We start from the raw sequence: 17,631 nt of genomic DNA on the forward strand, positions 1-17,631 counted from the left end.
ACTCAAGCTGCCATTGAAAAATATTGCCCTCATAATAATATCAAATACTCATAATAGTATTGATCCATCTGCCATCTAACTGATGATATCATTGGAATCACAATTTATAATTATATCACTGTCCACCTCTATAGCATCTTTCGTCACAAAGGATCTAAAAGTACTTTACAGTAATGTATGTATGGCATCAGTGAATGCAGCCATCTATAGAATGGATAATGGTAACCAGCCAACACGCAGCATGCAACAGAAGAGGAGGGCAGGGAGTTAGGGATTTTGGCCAAGAGCAACCCTTTCCTGTATGAAAACAAAATGGCACCTTTAATATTATTACAGCACAAGTCAGCTCTCATCCCAAATATTTCCATACAAGGAACAGTGTATTACTTAATAGATTTGCTATGGGAGGATGAAATGAGTTGCCCCTGCTGGGATGTGAAGCTGCAGTGCCACAGATTCTTGGCATTTCAAACTTAAAGCAGACACAGACCAGTATGAAAAATTCATCATTCAAATTCTGACTTCTACCAGAATCTCGCATTCTCATCCCACTTAATACAATACCATTTAACTCATTCCTTGCTTACTGTAGCATTATATCTCTGCCTTTCTTATTAACACCTGACTTTTTTCCCCACTCTGGGCGTAAAATCTTCTTCCCACTGAAGTCATTGTAGAAACACCTTTTATTCATTGGGCTGACTGGGTTTGTTTTACGTTGCTTGGTGTTTTCTCTCTTTCAGTAGAAGATCTATTGTGCAAAGAACTCGTTGCCTCTTTTCTTGTATCAAATAATGCCAGCTATCTTCTAAAAGCAACAAAGAATCCTGTGGCACCTTATAGACTAACAGACGTTCTGCAGCATGAGCTTTCGTGGGTGAATACCCACTTCTTCAGATGCAAGTGGTCAGAAGCTATCTTCTGTGTGTTCCTACCTCCTTTTGTCTCTATTTAATCACCCTGGATTTCTGTTTTTACATTGTATTTGTAGCATATATAAACTCATGGCAATTACATTGCATGAACAGCCATTAAATATGCTGTCCCACTGCAGAAGTACATTGGGATGTGGGTGCTCCCCTCAGTACATACACAGGTTCTGACTGATTGAACATTCAAATAGGAAACAAGAATTTCCCTAAACCTCCCAGGGGGGAGGGAGGGAGGGTGTACACTGCCCGCCCTGAACTCCCCCATCACCACCAGTGGACAACTAGTGTCACCAATTTCGTTGTTTTCCAACCCCCCTGTACACTCAAACATCCCCTCTAATCTCAATTCCTGGGGAAATCTCTGGAAACAACATGCAAACAATGCCCTAAGGGTCCAGTCCTGTAAGGTGTCAACTACCCTTAACTCCCAGGGGCTCAGCCTGGTGAAGGATACGTCCCAAGTTAAGTAGGTAAATGTCTGATCATGGAAGTAAAAGTGGCTCTTAATTTCCATATATGGATATCCAACCACAGGCATGCTCATGTGTGCCTGGTTCTGGCTGGGGGCACTTGTCACTGGAAGGGTTCAAGATGGTTTGACAGCTGAGAGTTTGTCTACCTTCAGAATTTTTGCATGACTGTAGACTGGCTGCACTGTAAAAATGGAGCTTACACCAATTCCATTTACCCTGGTCTCAAACTCCATCAGTTTTAATTGGCACATGGATAAAAAAAACCCCAAAGCTTCCAGAGACTTATTTACTCCTGGGGTTCTCACTAATGACAGTGCTACGTCGACAGGAGGGTTTCTCCCAACAGTATGGCTCCCATCACTTGAGGAAGTGGAGTACCTACAGTGATGGGAGAAGCTACACTGTAATTGTGGATATGCCCTCAGTAAACAAGTGCAAACTTGCTTGCAACATTTTTGTCTGGAGCTCATAAATACTAAGGCCATGTCTACACTACAATTGTGTCGGCCTACCTTACGTCAGCATACAGCCACTGCAGTTATTAAATCACTTGTGTGCACGCACACTTGGCTCCTTCTGTTGATAGTGCGTGTCCTCACCTGGAGCATTTGTATTGATTGTATTGTCAGTGTGGGGCATTGTGGGACAGCTCCCGAAAGCCAGCAACAGTTGATTTGCACCCGTTCCATCTATCAGTGGACAGCCCCTAGCATAGTTGTACCAGCAAAAACTCCTAGTGTAGACAAGCAAAGTCATCACAATCTACAATTTGCACTGATGCGTTTTATCCCTGTTTCAAGCAAGAATAAACTGCACCAGTGACCATCCCAGCTTACAGCAGTTTTTCTTCTCTACACTAGGGGTAGCTCAACACCAATGGTTGAAATTCCCAGCGTAAACAAGGCCATAATGCTCTACACTGACAGCAGCCTGTGCCCTTTGTGGCATGCTCTGTGTGTAAAGGGTTTCTGCAGAGAAGCTAATTAGAATCGTACCTCCCTAGGTCCTACCTACACTGTAAAAATTTCTGTGATAGGGAAGCTATTGTAATTATGAGAGCTGGCTGAATAATGAAAAAGATTCATCAATATTTTAATGAATAAACAGCTCCAGTTCAACTTGCTAGCCCCACATGGTGTCCTGTTTTCCCTTTGGGAAATATGGTCACCCTAAGAGTTGGAAAAGTGCAAACAAGATTTGCCAGGGGGGAAAAGCACACAAAAGGGGGGGGGAACCCCCCTCAAAACTGGGAAGAAAAGGGAAGGAGGAAAAAGGGTTATCTATAAAGGAAGAGGGGCATAAAAAGGACACATGAAATTGTCCACATTTGACAAAAAAAACCTCCATGTTTTAGCTCTTCATCTCTAACCAGTTTGTGGTCTGTAGGTTTGAGGGAAAGGACTGTATATTATAAGCTTCACTCAGTGGGTAGATGGTTGTGTGGTAATGATTGTCGAGATAATCTTGTTTCTGTCTACTGCAAATTTTTACACCATATCCATCAATCTACTCTCTAAGCACTTTTTTTCTTTTAATAGATTCAAAACAGGTCAATATTCTAACTTTTCTCCAGTACCTCTCAGGAATCTTACTATTGTACTGTGAGCAATTATAGTTATACATTCTAGTACATGTCATTAGCAGACTTCTCCCCACTCCTGACGCGGTTATTAAAATTACTAGAAGTATTGGCAGCAGGAGCTTTTACCATTCATCTTCTCCTTGACTCCACTGTCACCAGGTCCAGAAATTGGGAGGGCTAAAGGTGAAAAGTGCCAAGATTAGATCCAAAACCCCCTGTTCTCCTTTGTATTCACTGCAAAGCCTGAACTTGGGGATTGCTTGGATCTGGGGTCTCTGGTCTGATCCCAGCACCTTTTCTTAACAAAGGTTTTGGAACACCACTAACTTGAGTGAGTATAGGGGAAAAGGGGGTATGGATACTCAGCATTTATCAACTTCTGGTTTCCTGAGCAACAGAACTTTATCTGGGTCACTTTCAATCCCTTACCTCCTCTGAATAAAATTTCTTTCAAGTTACCATGAAAAAGTGAGAAGAACTACTGTTGGCATGTTTGAAGCTGAAACACTAAATAATGTTTGAGGTAGCAATGGTTTTGAAAAGTATAATATTTTGGGGGAATATATATTTCATGCTACAATAAATTAAAAATTTCCAAAAATAAAATTCACCTCTAGGGTGAAATGAAGCATGAGAAATTTCCACCTCCAAGGATGTTTTGAGAAAGTTACAAAGGAATGAAAATAATAGCTTTTTCAACCTATATTTATGGGTGTTACAAGAATGAGCAATGTGTGTATTGATGCAATCAGCTGCATTGGCTCTCGTAAAATGCAGATGCCAGGCTCAGCTGTCTTCTTCCTGTAACTTTAGTTTAGGGAGAGGACAAAGCTGCTAAGGTGCAGAATTCAATTACTTAAAAAGACAAAACAAAAAATGTACTATCCAAGGAAGAGAGGTATTACCACTGTGTGCATTACATAAAATGATGTGTAAATTATATGAAAATTTAATGCAATCTTTGGAATCCTGGCAAAATGCCAATGCAGCTCTGGTTGCAGTGAGAGGCCTTTTCTGTTCTATTTGTATTGTTTGCACTGTCCTTGTAGCCATGTTGGTCTCAGGATATTAACTACAAGGTGGGTGAGGTAATTTTATTGAACTAACTTCTGCTGATGAAAGAGACAAGCCTTTGAGCTTAGATTACCTCACCCATCTTGTCTCTCTTATGTATGTTGCTCATTCTAGTAGAGGAAACAGGAAATGAGCAGTTGAGCGTTTCAGGGAGATAATGGCTGTCTCACATTTTGCTAATCACGCTTTAGACTATATTCCCTTTCCCTATTTTTGAAAAATTACAAATTTACCATTTTTTCAAATGCCTGCAGTTCCCCTTTAAGCCAGGGTTTACAAATAGCTATTTTTTAGTAAAACTACAATGCTGCAAGTACACCAGACTTCAGTAATAAACAAGAGATCACCCCTACCATTTCCTTTCAGGCAAAGTGTTAGAACACTATCAAATGCTTTAAGAAGTGCTCACATTCCTTACCATCCAAGGGGCTGCAGTTTCCCCCCTCCAGCTGTGTATTGCCTGCCTATCAGTTAAGGGAAGGAGAGCTGCTGCTCATGTTACAGCCTGGTGACATCACTGTAAATCAGTTTCTGCATATATTATGGCTCCTCTCACACCAATAAAAAGAGAGAGAAAAAACAAACCCACAGTTTTTCAGTTAAGAATCAAGGAAATCTCCCCCAATTTTTCTGTGAAAGAGACTTTAAAAGTTCCTTAAATCAAACTCAGAGGCAGCGTTTTTTACTGTTTCATGACATATTAAGGACTAAAAAGGAAAAAAAAATAGTTGCTTTGTAGTTCCAAAGCTTGCAGGTGTTTAAAAGAAGATGATGCATCAACTATCCACTGGTTCCTGTACCAGGGCCGGATTAATGCAGGGGCCTTAGGGGCTGCAGCCCAGGGCCTCGGGCTAAGGAAGGCCCTGCAAAAGTAAATCCATAATTATATACAATTCAGTGGTTACCAACACATCGATCGTGATTGACTGGTCAATCCTGGAGCCTTTGCCAGTTGATCATGATCTCCAGACCACTAAAACTCCAGCAGTGCAGCAGGGCTCTGGCAGGCTGCCTGTGTGCCATGGCCCCATGCCGCTCCCAGAAATGGCCGGCTGCTGGGACATCTGTGCGGTCACTGCTGCGAGAGGGGAGGCAGCGCCACACGCTGCCCTGCCCCCAGCACCATCCCCGCAGCTCCCATTGGCCAGGAACCAGCTAATGGGAGCTGCAGAGGCGGTGCTTGCAGGAGTGAGCAGTGCATGAAGACACGCTGTCCCCCTCCCCTGAGGGGTGCGCAGACACGTGCCAGCAGCTGGCTGGGAGCTGCCTGTGGTAAGTGCCTCCCAGCTGGAGCCTGCACCTTGCACCCCCTCCTGCACCCTAACCCCCGGGCCCAGGTCAGAATCCCCTTTTGTACCGTACTCCCTCCCAGACTCCACATCCCTCACCCTCTCCTGCACCCCAACATTCTCAGCCTGCAGCCCCCTTTTGCACCCAAACTCCCTCCCAGAAAGACACTAATATAACAGCTGTTCTAAGGGAAGAAGTAGGCTATTTCGAATTAACTTAACTATATTCTACATGTTTGAAGACTGAAATGTAACCACAGAACGGCTTTACGTTAATTAAAAGACAAGTTTAGTATAGTGTTAATAGTCTCGATGCCATAATTGTGATCATTTTGTTTTAAATTAGGAAAAAGACTTGTATACAGGGGCCCCACAAAATCTAATAGCTCCACGCCCACGGGAGAGTTAATCCAGCCCTGTCTGTACATAGGCTTTGTCTCCAGTACAAAATTTTGCTAGCTTAGCTCTGCCAGCTAAGAGTGTTAAAAAAATCACTTTACCTAGCCAGCATAGTTACGCGAGCAAAACCCAGTGTGGAAAAAAGTGCATCTGTCAGCAGAGCTAATTTCATTTGGGGAAGTGGTATAGTTATGGTGGCTGAACTAGTCAGTTATGCAGTAGTCAGTTATCAGGAGGGATAGCTCAGTGGTTTGAACATTGGCCTGCTAAACCCAGGGTTGTGAGCTCAATCCTTGAGGGGGCCACTTAGCGATCTGGGGCAAAAATTGGTCCTGCCTAGTGAAGGCAGGGGGCTGGACTCAATGACCTTTCAAGGTCCCTTCCAGTTCTAGGAGATTGGTATATCTCCAATTATTACCTATTAGCATCTCCAGTAGAAGGCACTGTCAGTTTAGCGATATTGCCATGGTTCCCAATCTTTAATAACCTGTGAACCCCTTTCACTAAAATGCCAAGTCTCGCAAACCCCCTCCTAAAAATGAGTATTTCCAGGGATTTTCTCCTTTACCTGAGTATAAATTATAAAAGCAGTGATCTTGGAAATATAAAATTTGTTTTTATGACATGCTTATTACACACTATTTATTATTATTATTTATCATTACAGCATTTTTATTATATTATGAAAACAGCAACACTCTTACAAGATCTCTCTTTCCTAACTTGTATCACTTTGAATAAGCCTGTTATAAGACAAGGCTCTTATTTTTCATCCAGGAGTATCAGATGTGAAACAGCATGAAGATATTTAAGAAGCCAACTCAAAGAGTTCCTCCTACGCAAGCATTCAGGTCTTGAGCAGTCCAGGCAAACAACAGACATTACAACAAAGCTTAAACTTGTTCTTCATAATAATTTAAAAAACAATACCAGCTGCCTATTTAATTTAAAAAACAGCAAAAAATATCCACCTCCCTTTCCATTTTTATAAGGAGTTTTGAAGTTTAAATCTCCTCAGTGTGATAGATATGCTTGCTTTGATCTGCTTAGCTCTTGGAAGTCCAGGGGCTCTGGGCTGCTGGCCCCATGCTGCGCGGGGTCCCTAGAGACAGCTCTGTCCGCCATTAGGGAATTTTTTCCTAAGAACCCCCTGTAACGTTTAGTGAACCCCAGTTTGGGAACCACTAATATATTGGTATAGCTATGCTTACAAAAACATTGTAGCACAGAATAACCTTAATATAAATGCCTCATGTTAAAATCATTTTCACACATGAAGAAGTTTATGCATCATACCGTTTATTTTGCTAAGCTGCCACTTTCCTCTCAAGCAGTTTCACCCAGCCTTAGCTTTTCCAGGTTTAGTTTCTGTCTCCACATCCCCAAATAAAGCCACTCAAGGACCTAGGCAACCTTTTTGATGATTTACAGATACAACTAAAGCAATGATTGGTGATTATAATTGAAGAACAATAAAAACAACAATAAGAACAATGGTAGGGAAGAATTGCGAATTATATTTGTGTGGTAAATTTGTACCGCAATACCAATCAAACAGATATGCCGGAAGAGACTTCCCTGCCCCACAACAACACTGTCATTTTCCACATTCAAGCCAGCTCCCAAAGGCAACCTCCCACCAGCAAATTTACTGCTGATGGAACCTGGCATAAAGACTGGATTTAACTATTGCCAAGATATATGCTGACTGCTGCAAGGCAGAGAAAGCAACTTCACAGCTTTCATTTGCCTGGAGATATTATGGCTCATCTCTTCATCACGCCAGTTTTGACTCCCATTTCCTTTTCTGCTCTTCCCTCACTTGGCCACAACTATATGGCCTTCTACCACAGAAGGTTTTTGCATAAGGAAAATTTTAACTTTGGAATGCCCACAGCTAATGTTTGCTTGAGGAGAGAACCAGCGTGGCAGGCGGGAGGGGGGGCGGCGTCCGTTTCCGAGCGGCTGCTTATCTGGTCTGTGAGGACAAAAAGCTGTTTGATTCAGTGAGAGAGGGGTGGGGGAGGGGGTCAGAACTTGCAAGGCAGCTGCTGACACAGTGTCGGCTTCAAAAATCCACTCTCTCTCTCCCCCACGCTGCCTGTCACACTCCACTCCACCCCACCCCACCTTTTTGAAAAGCACATTGCAACCACTTGAACGCTGGGATAGCTGCCCATAATGCGCCGCTCCCAATGTCGCTGCAGATGCTGCAAATGTGGCCACGACAGTGCGCTGGTAGCTGTCAGTGTGGCCAGACTGCAGCGCTTTCCCTACTCAGCTGTACGAAGACAGGTTTAACTCCCAGCATTGTATAGCTGCAAGTGTAGCCATACCCTAAGTCTAGTATGCATGTTATGAGTTGATATGTAACCATTTGTTTCCAATACTTCTACTTGAAGACACTTTGCTAAATAAAAGACTTGTTTAAAATAAAATCATGTCTAAGGGCTGTGTGAGTTAAGCAGAACGGTGATCTGAGGTTAAACTGGTATGCTAGGGCAGTGTTTCTCAAATGCTGTCCACTGTTGGCGCATGCAGCCACCAGGGGCTTTTCTTGCAGCTGCATCCTCCTGGGTTGTGATTGTGTGGGAGGGCAAAGCAGTGGCCCCTCCCCCTGCCTTTTGCTCCTGGATGCCCTGCCTTGGTGTTGGCTGCTGGGGCTGCCCGTAGGGGTTGGGCCCTGCCTCCCTCTAGATAACTGCGGCACAATGCTGCAGGAGCAGGCAGCCGGTGAGTTCTCTACCTTTGCAGAGGTGGTGGGGCTCAGGCTTTGGACCTCCAGACTCCCACAGCCATCCCCTCACCCCCATTTCCCCTAGCCCCCCTCAGTCTTCCCTCATTCAGGGCTTGTCATCCCCCCACTTTGAGGCCACCAAAATATGTCATGAGAACCCCTGTGCTGGGGCCAGGGCCAATGCAACCATTTAGGCGACCTAGGCGGTTGCCTAGGGCGCTAGGATTTAGGGGGCAGCATTTTCTTCGGCAGCGACCGCGGCAGCCAGATCTTCAGCTGCCCCGGTCACCGCCGGCATTTAGGCGGAGGGAGCTGGGGCAGGGGAGTGCAGGGAGGGCCGCCTGCAGCAAGTAAGGGGGGGGAGTTGGCACACAGGAGAACTCCCCACCCTAGCTCACCTCTGCCCCGCCTCCTCCCCGAGCACGCCGTGGCTGCTTCACTTCTCCCACCTCTCAGGCTTGTGGCACCAATCAGCTTAGGCGCTGCTCCCGCCTCCCAGGCTTGCAGCGCCAATCAGCTTAGGCGATTCAAGCCTGGGAGGCGGGAGAAGTGAAGCAGCGACAGCGTGCTCGGGGAGGAGGTGGGGCAGTGGTGAGCTGGGGTGGGGGGGTGCCTCAGGGCAGGGGTTCGGGGATCAGGGAAGGCACAAGGTGGAAGTTTCACCTAGGGTGCAAAACATCCTTGCATCGGCCCAGGCTGGGGCATACTTCTTTGGAAGCAGCAGATTGGTGAAAGCTGTGTGGCCAGTGCGCTAGGGGTTAGGCACTCCAGGGAAATGCACAGAGGCTCTGAGAGTTGGAGTGTGCCTATCACTCACCTATAAAGTGACCATGGGGACTGCGAGGCCTAGAGGGCAGTGCGTGTATTGCCTAGGGCCAGTGGAGTTGGGGAAGATGACCCCCAGCAGGCACAGACAAGGCTTCCTCACACTAAGCTTAGGGGGTAGTAAGGTGCCTCACAACCCTCGGTACCCCCAGGAAACATAAGCAGCACTGAATTCATTAGAGTGGCCCAATTTAATGCATCCCTACGGACCATGGGAAATTGTATCTGAAATTCATCCCAGCACACAGCACCATTATGGACGCAGTTCAGGCATCTGACACAAGGTAGGGGTTCACACAGGGGATGCTCTCCACCCAGGCTAGATTAGCCAAGGCTAACGCTGTAGGGAAGACACATGCAGAAGCCTAACAATGAAAGGGGAGGGAGATACACATCTAGCCCCTGGCATAGGTGAAAAGGAGGCACTATCCAGAGCCTCTGAAATGGGGGTGGGTATAAGAAATGAAGTAAAGTAGGAAATAGACTTGGGGAAAGGGTCATAGAGCCTCTGGCATGAAGAGGGGAGGTAGGGTTGCAGGGATGCCCTGAAGAAGGGAATGGGGAGGTGGTGGTGGTACAGAATGGAGAGAAGCAAGGTCAGTGGCTCTCAAACTTTTTTTTTACTGGTGACCCCTTTCTCACAGCAAGCCTCTGGGTGTGACCCCCCGCTTATAAATTAAAAACAGTTTTTTATATATTTAACACCATTATAAAGCTCGAGGCAAAGCAGGGTTTGGGGTGGAGGTTGACAGCTTTCAACCCCCTGAGGGGTCCTGACCCTGTTTAAGAACCCCTATGCAAGGAAGTTCTGCTGTGTGCAGTGAACTCAGCCAACTCAACTAAACTGTTCAGTGCCATAGCTTACAATATTAACTTTAGTGTCCACTCCATATTTGAGATTATTCCATTTTTTGCATGGAGGTTATAATGAAAGCCAACTTACTGGAAATGCTCCTTTTCTGCCACAGTTCCTAGTGTAGACGTAGCTTTAGAGAGCTCACACTTAACAGTGGCATGAATAATATCCTGCTACTGTTTTAAACTAACACTTCGTTTGAAACACTGTAAGCCAGGAGGATTACAGACCATAGTGGACTTTAAAAAATGAAGTGAGCATATATTGTAGAAGTCCCGGAATTGTGAGGCACACCTCTCTAGGGAGATGCGGAAGAATGTTGGGATGAGGGAGCAAGGAGAGTGTGGCCCCACCACTGCTCCACACCTGTCCCTGCCCATATCCCTGTTCCCAGGGCCCCTGTCCACGTCCCTTCTTCTCCCCCACCCCCCTGGAGCCAAGGCCCCAGTCCTGGCCCCAAGGGGGCAGGGGGACATGAACAAAGTTAAGAGTGTGTGTGTGGGGGGGTGCAATGAATCTGAAAAGTTTGGGCACTACTGTTGTAGAACAACACTCAACAAAACAGAATTTGTTTTGGTTTTGATTCAGGGTTTCTCCACTGCCCCCCACAAGGCTAGGCAGCTGGTTTGCTAAGACCACTTCCTATCATGCTGAACAGAAGGGTTTCTTTGTGCTCCCCTTTTGTCCATATCCAGCGGTTGTCCCATATATAGACTAAACTCCTTCAGGCATCTTTTGTTCTGTTTGTACAGTGGTTAGCAGCATGAGATCCTGGGTCCACCATTATATTGCAGTTGCACTTAACAGCCCTAAACAGGCAGTACTACATAGATCTTTTCAGGCACTCAGGGAGAAATTATTTTAAATTTAATCCTCACACCAAGGCATCAACTGAATATAAGCTCACTTTTACTCTGAAAAGCTGGTGGGTGCTGCTATGTAGCATCCATAATGATACCAAATTTAAAAAAAAACAAAAAACGCCAAAAAACCTTAGGTCATTAATCAAATTTAACTAAAAAGGTAAAAGTAGATATGTTTGTGCACACCAGGTTGTTTGCCAGCTGTTTTGAATTATTACTTTGTCTGGCTGTTCCTCTCATCTACACATGCGCCTCCCATCAATAAAGTTTGCACTAATGAATTGTAGCATTAGGCAAATTTACTTAATTTTTAATACTGCAGCTGGATGTGAGAAACTCTACTTTTGTACTTAGGAAAAAAAAACAAAAAAAACCCAAATAAACCTTTTTTAACCTAAAATCTGGTAATGCAAATCAGATCACTGACATATGAAAGTGTTAAACAGGAACACAAATGATGACTTCCAAATGTAGTAAGTTATAAAAAGTGACTTAATTTACATTTTATATCTATATCTATATCTATCTTAATACAAATGAAGTAGTATGTAAAAATGAAACCGCTACATGACATAATTCTACAAATACAGCATATTATGCCCCATTAAGATCACATATTGGCCAAAATCGTAGAAAACAGTTTGCCTCAGCATATATTCCTATCAAATAACAAGTTAGCACTGAGATAAACTAACTGATACCAGTGAGATAGCAAACTGACTAGGTTATAATTTTTATCAGGCTTCCCCAGTTTTAGATTTTCCTGCTATTGCAAATACTGAAATCGACAATATAGATTCTACTAAGCATTAAAAACTGACTTCCTGTGGTTTAAGAGGGCACTCTTACTTACCCAAATTACTTTAATTGATCTTAATGGAGTTATGTACAAAGGGACAGAGCCTTAAACAAACAAGATACTTAAATTGTTTGTTTCTAGTATACAAAAATAGTATATAAAACAAAAGTACAATTACCAAGTCATAAAAATAAAGCATCCTTCACTACATTATCAAGCGTTAAATGCAGAAGTGATTAAAATAAAGGCACCATCCAACATTCCATAGGTATTAAAAGCATTACAGAAGTTCTCTGCCATTTAGAGAATAAATACTGGTTTTTTTTAAAACAGTATCTGAAACTCGGGATTGTGCTGCTTTTTCCATGCCATTCGATATTCCCATGTGGAATTCACAGAGGTAAACAGTTGCCAGTTTTGAAATTAAAGTCTCAGTGTGGTTTAATTCAGATGCTTGCTTCATATGCACTTGTAAAAATAAAAGATTCACGTTATACACAATAGGCTCACTGCTTATTAATAAATGTTCATTTTTTCACTACAAGTGAAGATTTAGTAAGTTGTCTTAGTTGTGTTTGAACTAGAAGAATAAGAGTTGGATTTCTTAGGGTATCTACTCGATGAAAGAGAGACTTGCATCCTCTTCACAGTTCGCACACTTCGGCAAAGGAAAGCATTTTTAAGATTGTCTCTGAAGTCTTTTGAAACAAAATAATAGATGAATGGATCAATGGCACTGTTCAGAGTGGAAAGACACAACGCTATTATATATGAGGCATACACGTGACTTTGGCCATAGTCCCTGATCAGAGAATAGTGCACGACAAGTAGAATATTACTAGGTATAAAACAGATAAGATATATGGATAGTACTGCAATAATGAGCTTGATTGCTCTTTTCCGTTTCTTTCCAATGTCTACATCTGTAATGGAGGCATTCAAAGTCTTAATCATTAGTATGTAGGCAACAGCCGTGAGAACAGCTGGGAATAAGAAGACTCCAATTGCTAGAGAAAGGAAATAATTAAACATGTCACGAGCCAATACATCCTGGGGCAACACATCGTGACAAGTAGTAATATTAAGATTTGAAATATATGCAGTTTGATCAACAAGGTACAATGGAATGGTGCTCAGGAAAATCAGTATCCATATTGCAATTGAAACTCCTAGTGCCAGTTCAGACTTCTTTCTTGAGTGTAGTATGGGGTTCACTATGACCCAGTACCTTTGGACACTGAGACATGTCATAAAAAGAATAGAGCAGTACATATTTCCATAAAAAAATCCAACGAGTATTTTGCAAAGTCCTTCACCATAGATCCAGTTGTTGCCATTTATATGGTATGCAATCTTCAGAGGGAACCAGAAGACAAACAGAAGATCTGCTAGTGCCAGGTTAGCCATATAAATCACAGCTGGATGTTTCTTCTTGGTTCTGAAGAAAAAGACCCATAAAGCCATGGCATTGCTTGGTAAACCAATAAGAAACACAGTGATGTAGACTACAGGGAGAAAAACTGTAGTCAGTTTTCCAGTAAGGATTTTTGTAGCAAAGTCATCCACAGTATATGATTTTACAGAGGCATTTTTATTTTCAACCCCTTGGCCAGCAAAACTTCTTCCTTTTGAACGGTTGGTTTGACTTTCCACTAAAGAGGAAGAAAGAGGCAGATTAGTACAATGTCATTAAATAGATAGTCCAATCCATTCTCAACTATAAAGGGCGTTAACAGAAAATAAAGTTAGCAACAATGCTTGAATCCAGTCAGATTGTCCTTAGTTTTATCTCCCTCTTCTTTTAGCTTATTACCCTACAACAATGCAATTCCTTTATTACACCATGTATAAATGTTAAATTATTCAATGTCCATGCACAAATTCTCTTGGTTTTTTTGGTGGAGGGTTAGGTATTAATAAATATTAGTAATACCGGTATTTACTAATACCTAACCCTTTCAAGTATCTGGATCAAAGTAAACAAAGCTTGAGCCATCTACATGAGGAAAAATAAAAAACATAGCTACATCAACAGTTTTCCCTATGTAGACAAGCCCCTAATTGCACTCAGTCTTCAGAGCAAGACAGGAAAGAAAACATGACTGTTAGTATTTGTAATACTGCTGGAAGATGGTCAAGCAGTAAGGGTGTTGCTAGCCTGAGACAGGGGAAACCTGGGTTCAATTCCCTACTCCATCACAAACTTCTTGTGTGAGTTACTTCCTCTCTCTATGCTTCAGTTCCCAATCTGTAAATACTTCCCAAGAGTGTTGTGAGGAGAACTACAATGAAGGGGGACTATATAAATACTTGTTAGAAACACAAATGTGAATACACCATTGCAAATCTGAGTTTAACACAAGTGCAGCTTACCTAACATCACTGAACCATCCATATGAAAGTAAACTGCATTGCTGAAAGCCCTGCAGCATGTCCACAGTGTAACTCTACCAGTATGTTTCCTTCATTTATACTGAGGCGTTGTCTACACTAGGGAAGAGTTTGCTGGTAAAGCTTATATTGTTTAGAACTCCTTTGCCGGTATAAGCTTATGCCATTTCCCTGAACAAAATAAGCTAACTGAATAACTGAATCTACACTAAGGCATTTGCTAGTATAGCTATGTCAGCTAGGGTGTAAAGAGAATCATACCCATTAATGTCAACTGACATTAGTTACAGCAAGTTTTACTGGTGCAACTATTTTGGCTAAAAAAGTCATTCGTTAACTGAAGTAGTTGCACTGATAAGTTACACTGGTATAAGTGTTAATACCAGTACAGTTTGTTGCTTATCCCCCATATGGTACTGATAACTAACTGCATTCACAGAAATGAGGTTGTTCTGATTACACTATAGGTATACTTAAGCAGTACTATTTTTTTTAACCATTAGACAAGTCCCAAATTACTTGACAATGTACATTTAAGAGTCAATTGTACCATAGTTCAGCAGTTTTCAAACAATGCAAGGTGCATAGCTGTCAAGTCTGTCAATCAGTAACCAGTTGGATGCATTATAAAATTACAATTATATTGTACATGTCCAGAGCTTTAAAAACTGCTACCATATAACAGAAATTAGAAAAGTGTTCATGTTTCTCATGTCAGTTTTCTACATTAATTTAAACAACTCCCCCATGTTTTCCAATCCAACCAATTAATATCTATTTTAGAAGTGTGCACCCAACACTAGTATACATCAGTGCTAACCGTATACGTGGTAAAGATTCAATAGCAAATGGATCAGATACAGATTTATATTATAGGAGATACAGCATTTAAAAAGATCCTCTATAAAAACAAAAAGCTAATGTATGAGTAAAAAAGTAACAAATTACTAAAACAAGTTAATAATCAAATAGTACACATTTTATATTCAACATTAATTTAATGCAGAAACACAGAACCCAAATGTTAACTATCAAAGAAAATTAAAAAGTAATAGTAAAGGTCAGTGAATAGTCTTCAGTAGGTTCAGAATAGCTCAGTAGTTGTATATTACTTCTGAGGCCATTCAGCATCCAGAGAGAAACAATGCCTTTGCTTAACAAAGTAGTTGTCACACTGAGATAGGATGCTAATTGTATTTTCTACATATTACACTATGCCTTTTGTATCTTAACTTTTCATAAAAATTGAGACTAACCCTCCTCCAAAAGACACACCAGATTTTCGCTGTGTAAAGTACTGAAGCATGCAAATGAAAATAGTGAAACAAACTGTTTTTAAACCAGTTAAATTCTGGTTGTTATTAAAATAAAAAGTAGCAAAATGAAAGGATCTGCTTACAAGAGACCTAACTTTATGATGTCAGTCATGACAGAGACTCAACCTCAAGGTTTTTTTTATGTCTGTTCCATTGATTTGTACCTAAGAATCTAATTAAGTTAAAAGGGAATCTGATCCAATTTATGATAAGCCATTTAACTTTCAAAAGGCACAGTGAGTCCATACCAAGTTTAAGTTGGCTAAAGTTCATTTCAGAAATGATGTGTGAATGGGGAAGGGACATTTAGAGAAAATAGTTGATGATAATTGTGCATTATCCATGACTGATGGAGTTGGCCCATCCCTTGCCAATGCTGTTGATTAATAGCTCCTCCTAGATCCCCAAATGCTGTGGCATCAGTGACCAGAAGTGTTTGGCTTCCACCTCTTTCCCTCCAAATAAAAACACAAGTCTAAAGGTAATCATTGGAGATATACCAATCTCCTAGAACTGGAAGGGACCTTGAAAGGTCATTGAGTCCAGCCCCCTGCCTACACTAGTAGGACCAATTTTTGCCCCAGATCCTTAAGTGGCCCCCTCAAGGATTGAACTCACAACCCTGGGTTTAGCAGGCCAATGCTCAAGCCACTGAGCTATCCCTCCCCCGTTTTGCAATATTTCCTCTTACCCCTTAAATTGCCACAGGGGCCCAAAGTGGCCCTTACCTGTAGATTAAATAACTGCAGTGGGTGGTGACCAGAGGCCCTGACTGTTGAGGCTTTTTTTTCACATGGGCTGCTATTACCCCCACTCCCGTCCTGGTTTTTCACACTTGCTGTCTGGTCACCCTACCCACAAAGGCCACTCAAGCTACAGCTTACGCAGAACGTGGCAGCTTGCTTGCACAGCGCATTATGTCCCAGTTTCAAAACCGCACTGGCTTCCTCTTTGCAGCTAAGTGCGATTTACGGCGTTAATATTGATCTTCAAGTGTCTGGGACTTGGCTTTAGATTGTGAGCAACCTGGGGCGGAGCTCGGCCCTTCTCTGCCCGGAAAGCACCTAACGGAGGAACCAGCCCCCCGCCGCCCTTGAGGGCCAGCTTCCCTGCCCCCAGTAACAGCCCTGCGCCCCGCGCAAGCGAATCACGCCGCACGTGCTACTGTCGGGGCCGCCGACCCCCGGGCAAGGGGCGTGACCCGCGGCCGCAGCGCGGCGAGCTGCGCGCTAGGAACCGCACCCGGGTGGCGCTAACGCCTGGTGGCGGCTACTTGGGGGGAGGGTCCATTCGAGCGCCTCAGACCCTCGCGCCCGCTGCTCCCGGCCGGGGGTCTCGGCTGAGTCACCCCAGCTCCGGGCGGGGGAAGGGGAATCTGGACCGATCGGGCCGAATTCCAGCTCCTCCCACCGTGCGCGGGGGTGGCGGGGCCAAGACACCAGCAGCCCGGTCCCAGCGCTGCGCCCCGGCCACCGGCCCCGCCCCTATGGCGGCGCGGCCCCGCACCGCGCTGGCGGGGACGAGTCCCCCGGCCGCTCTCGTCTTACCTGGGGTGGCCACAAGCGCCGCGCACAGGAGCAGCAGCTGCAGCCAACGGCGCCCCCGCATCTCTGGCCGGGACGGGACGGGCTGCGCTCGGCGGGACTGGGGCTGCGGCGCGGACACTCCTCACGGCGAGGCGCTGCCAGCTACAATGGCTCGCGCTCCTCCGGCCGCCAGTTTCGCTGATACCTGCGGGGGGCGGGGCCGAGCTGCCGTCGGGCAGGTGTCTTAGCCCCGCCCCCTCGAGGGCGGACGTTGGGTTTCGAACGCCGCGGGGGCACGTGACGTGAGTGAGTCACCGGCGGCGTGGACCTGGGTGCGGGCGGCTCCGGCCGGTTATCTAGGGGCCAAGGAGCGCGGGCGGGGGCTGCTCTGTGTCCCGCCTCCCGAGGCAGCTCCCCGGCGCGGTGCGCAGGGCCCCGCCGAGTCCCCGGAGCTGGGGCGGCGTCAGGCCCAGCCGCCGCCACGCGGAACAGTAGCTGGTGCTTCGGCGCGGCTGGCGCCGTTGCTAGGTGTCACGTCTACCCGAGGTGCCCAGCGGTGTGTTGGCTAA

The 17,631-nt window shown here is 44.3% G+C and overlaps 1 protein-coding gene across 1 annotated transcript; it reads right to left on the reverse strand.

Annotated features, from left to right (window-relative positions):
• Window positions 1–11,857: 11,857 nt before the first annotated feature.
• Window positions 11,858–17,274, reverse strand: F2RL1 (F2R like trypsin receptor 1). Its single transcript, XM_039545920.1, has 2 exons — window positions 17,084–17,274; window positions 11,858–13,481 (listed from the first exon to the last, which is right to left on the reverse strand). Exons 1-2 carry the CDS (start codon window positions 17,142–17,144, stop codon window positions 12,382–12,384), a joined length of 1,161 nt encoding a protein of 386 aa, XP_039401854.1. The 5' UTR covers window positions 17,145–17,274; the 3' UTR covers window positions 11,858–12,381.
• Between the last annotated feature and the right edge of the window lie 357 nt (window positions 17,275–17,631).

This window comes from Mauremys reevesii, linkage group 6 (genome assembly GCF_016161935.1).
Source record: "Mauremys reevesii isolate NIE-2019 linkage group 6, ASM1616193v1, whole genome shotgun sequence".
In the NCBI taxonomy this organism is placed as follows: domain Eukaryota; kingdom Metazoa; phylum Chordata; order Testudines; family Geoemydidae; genus Mauremys; species Mauremys reevesii.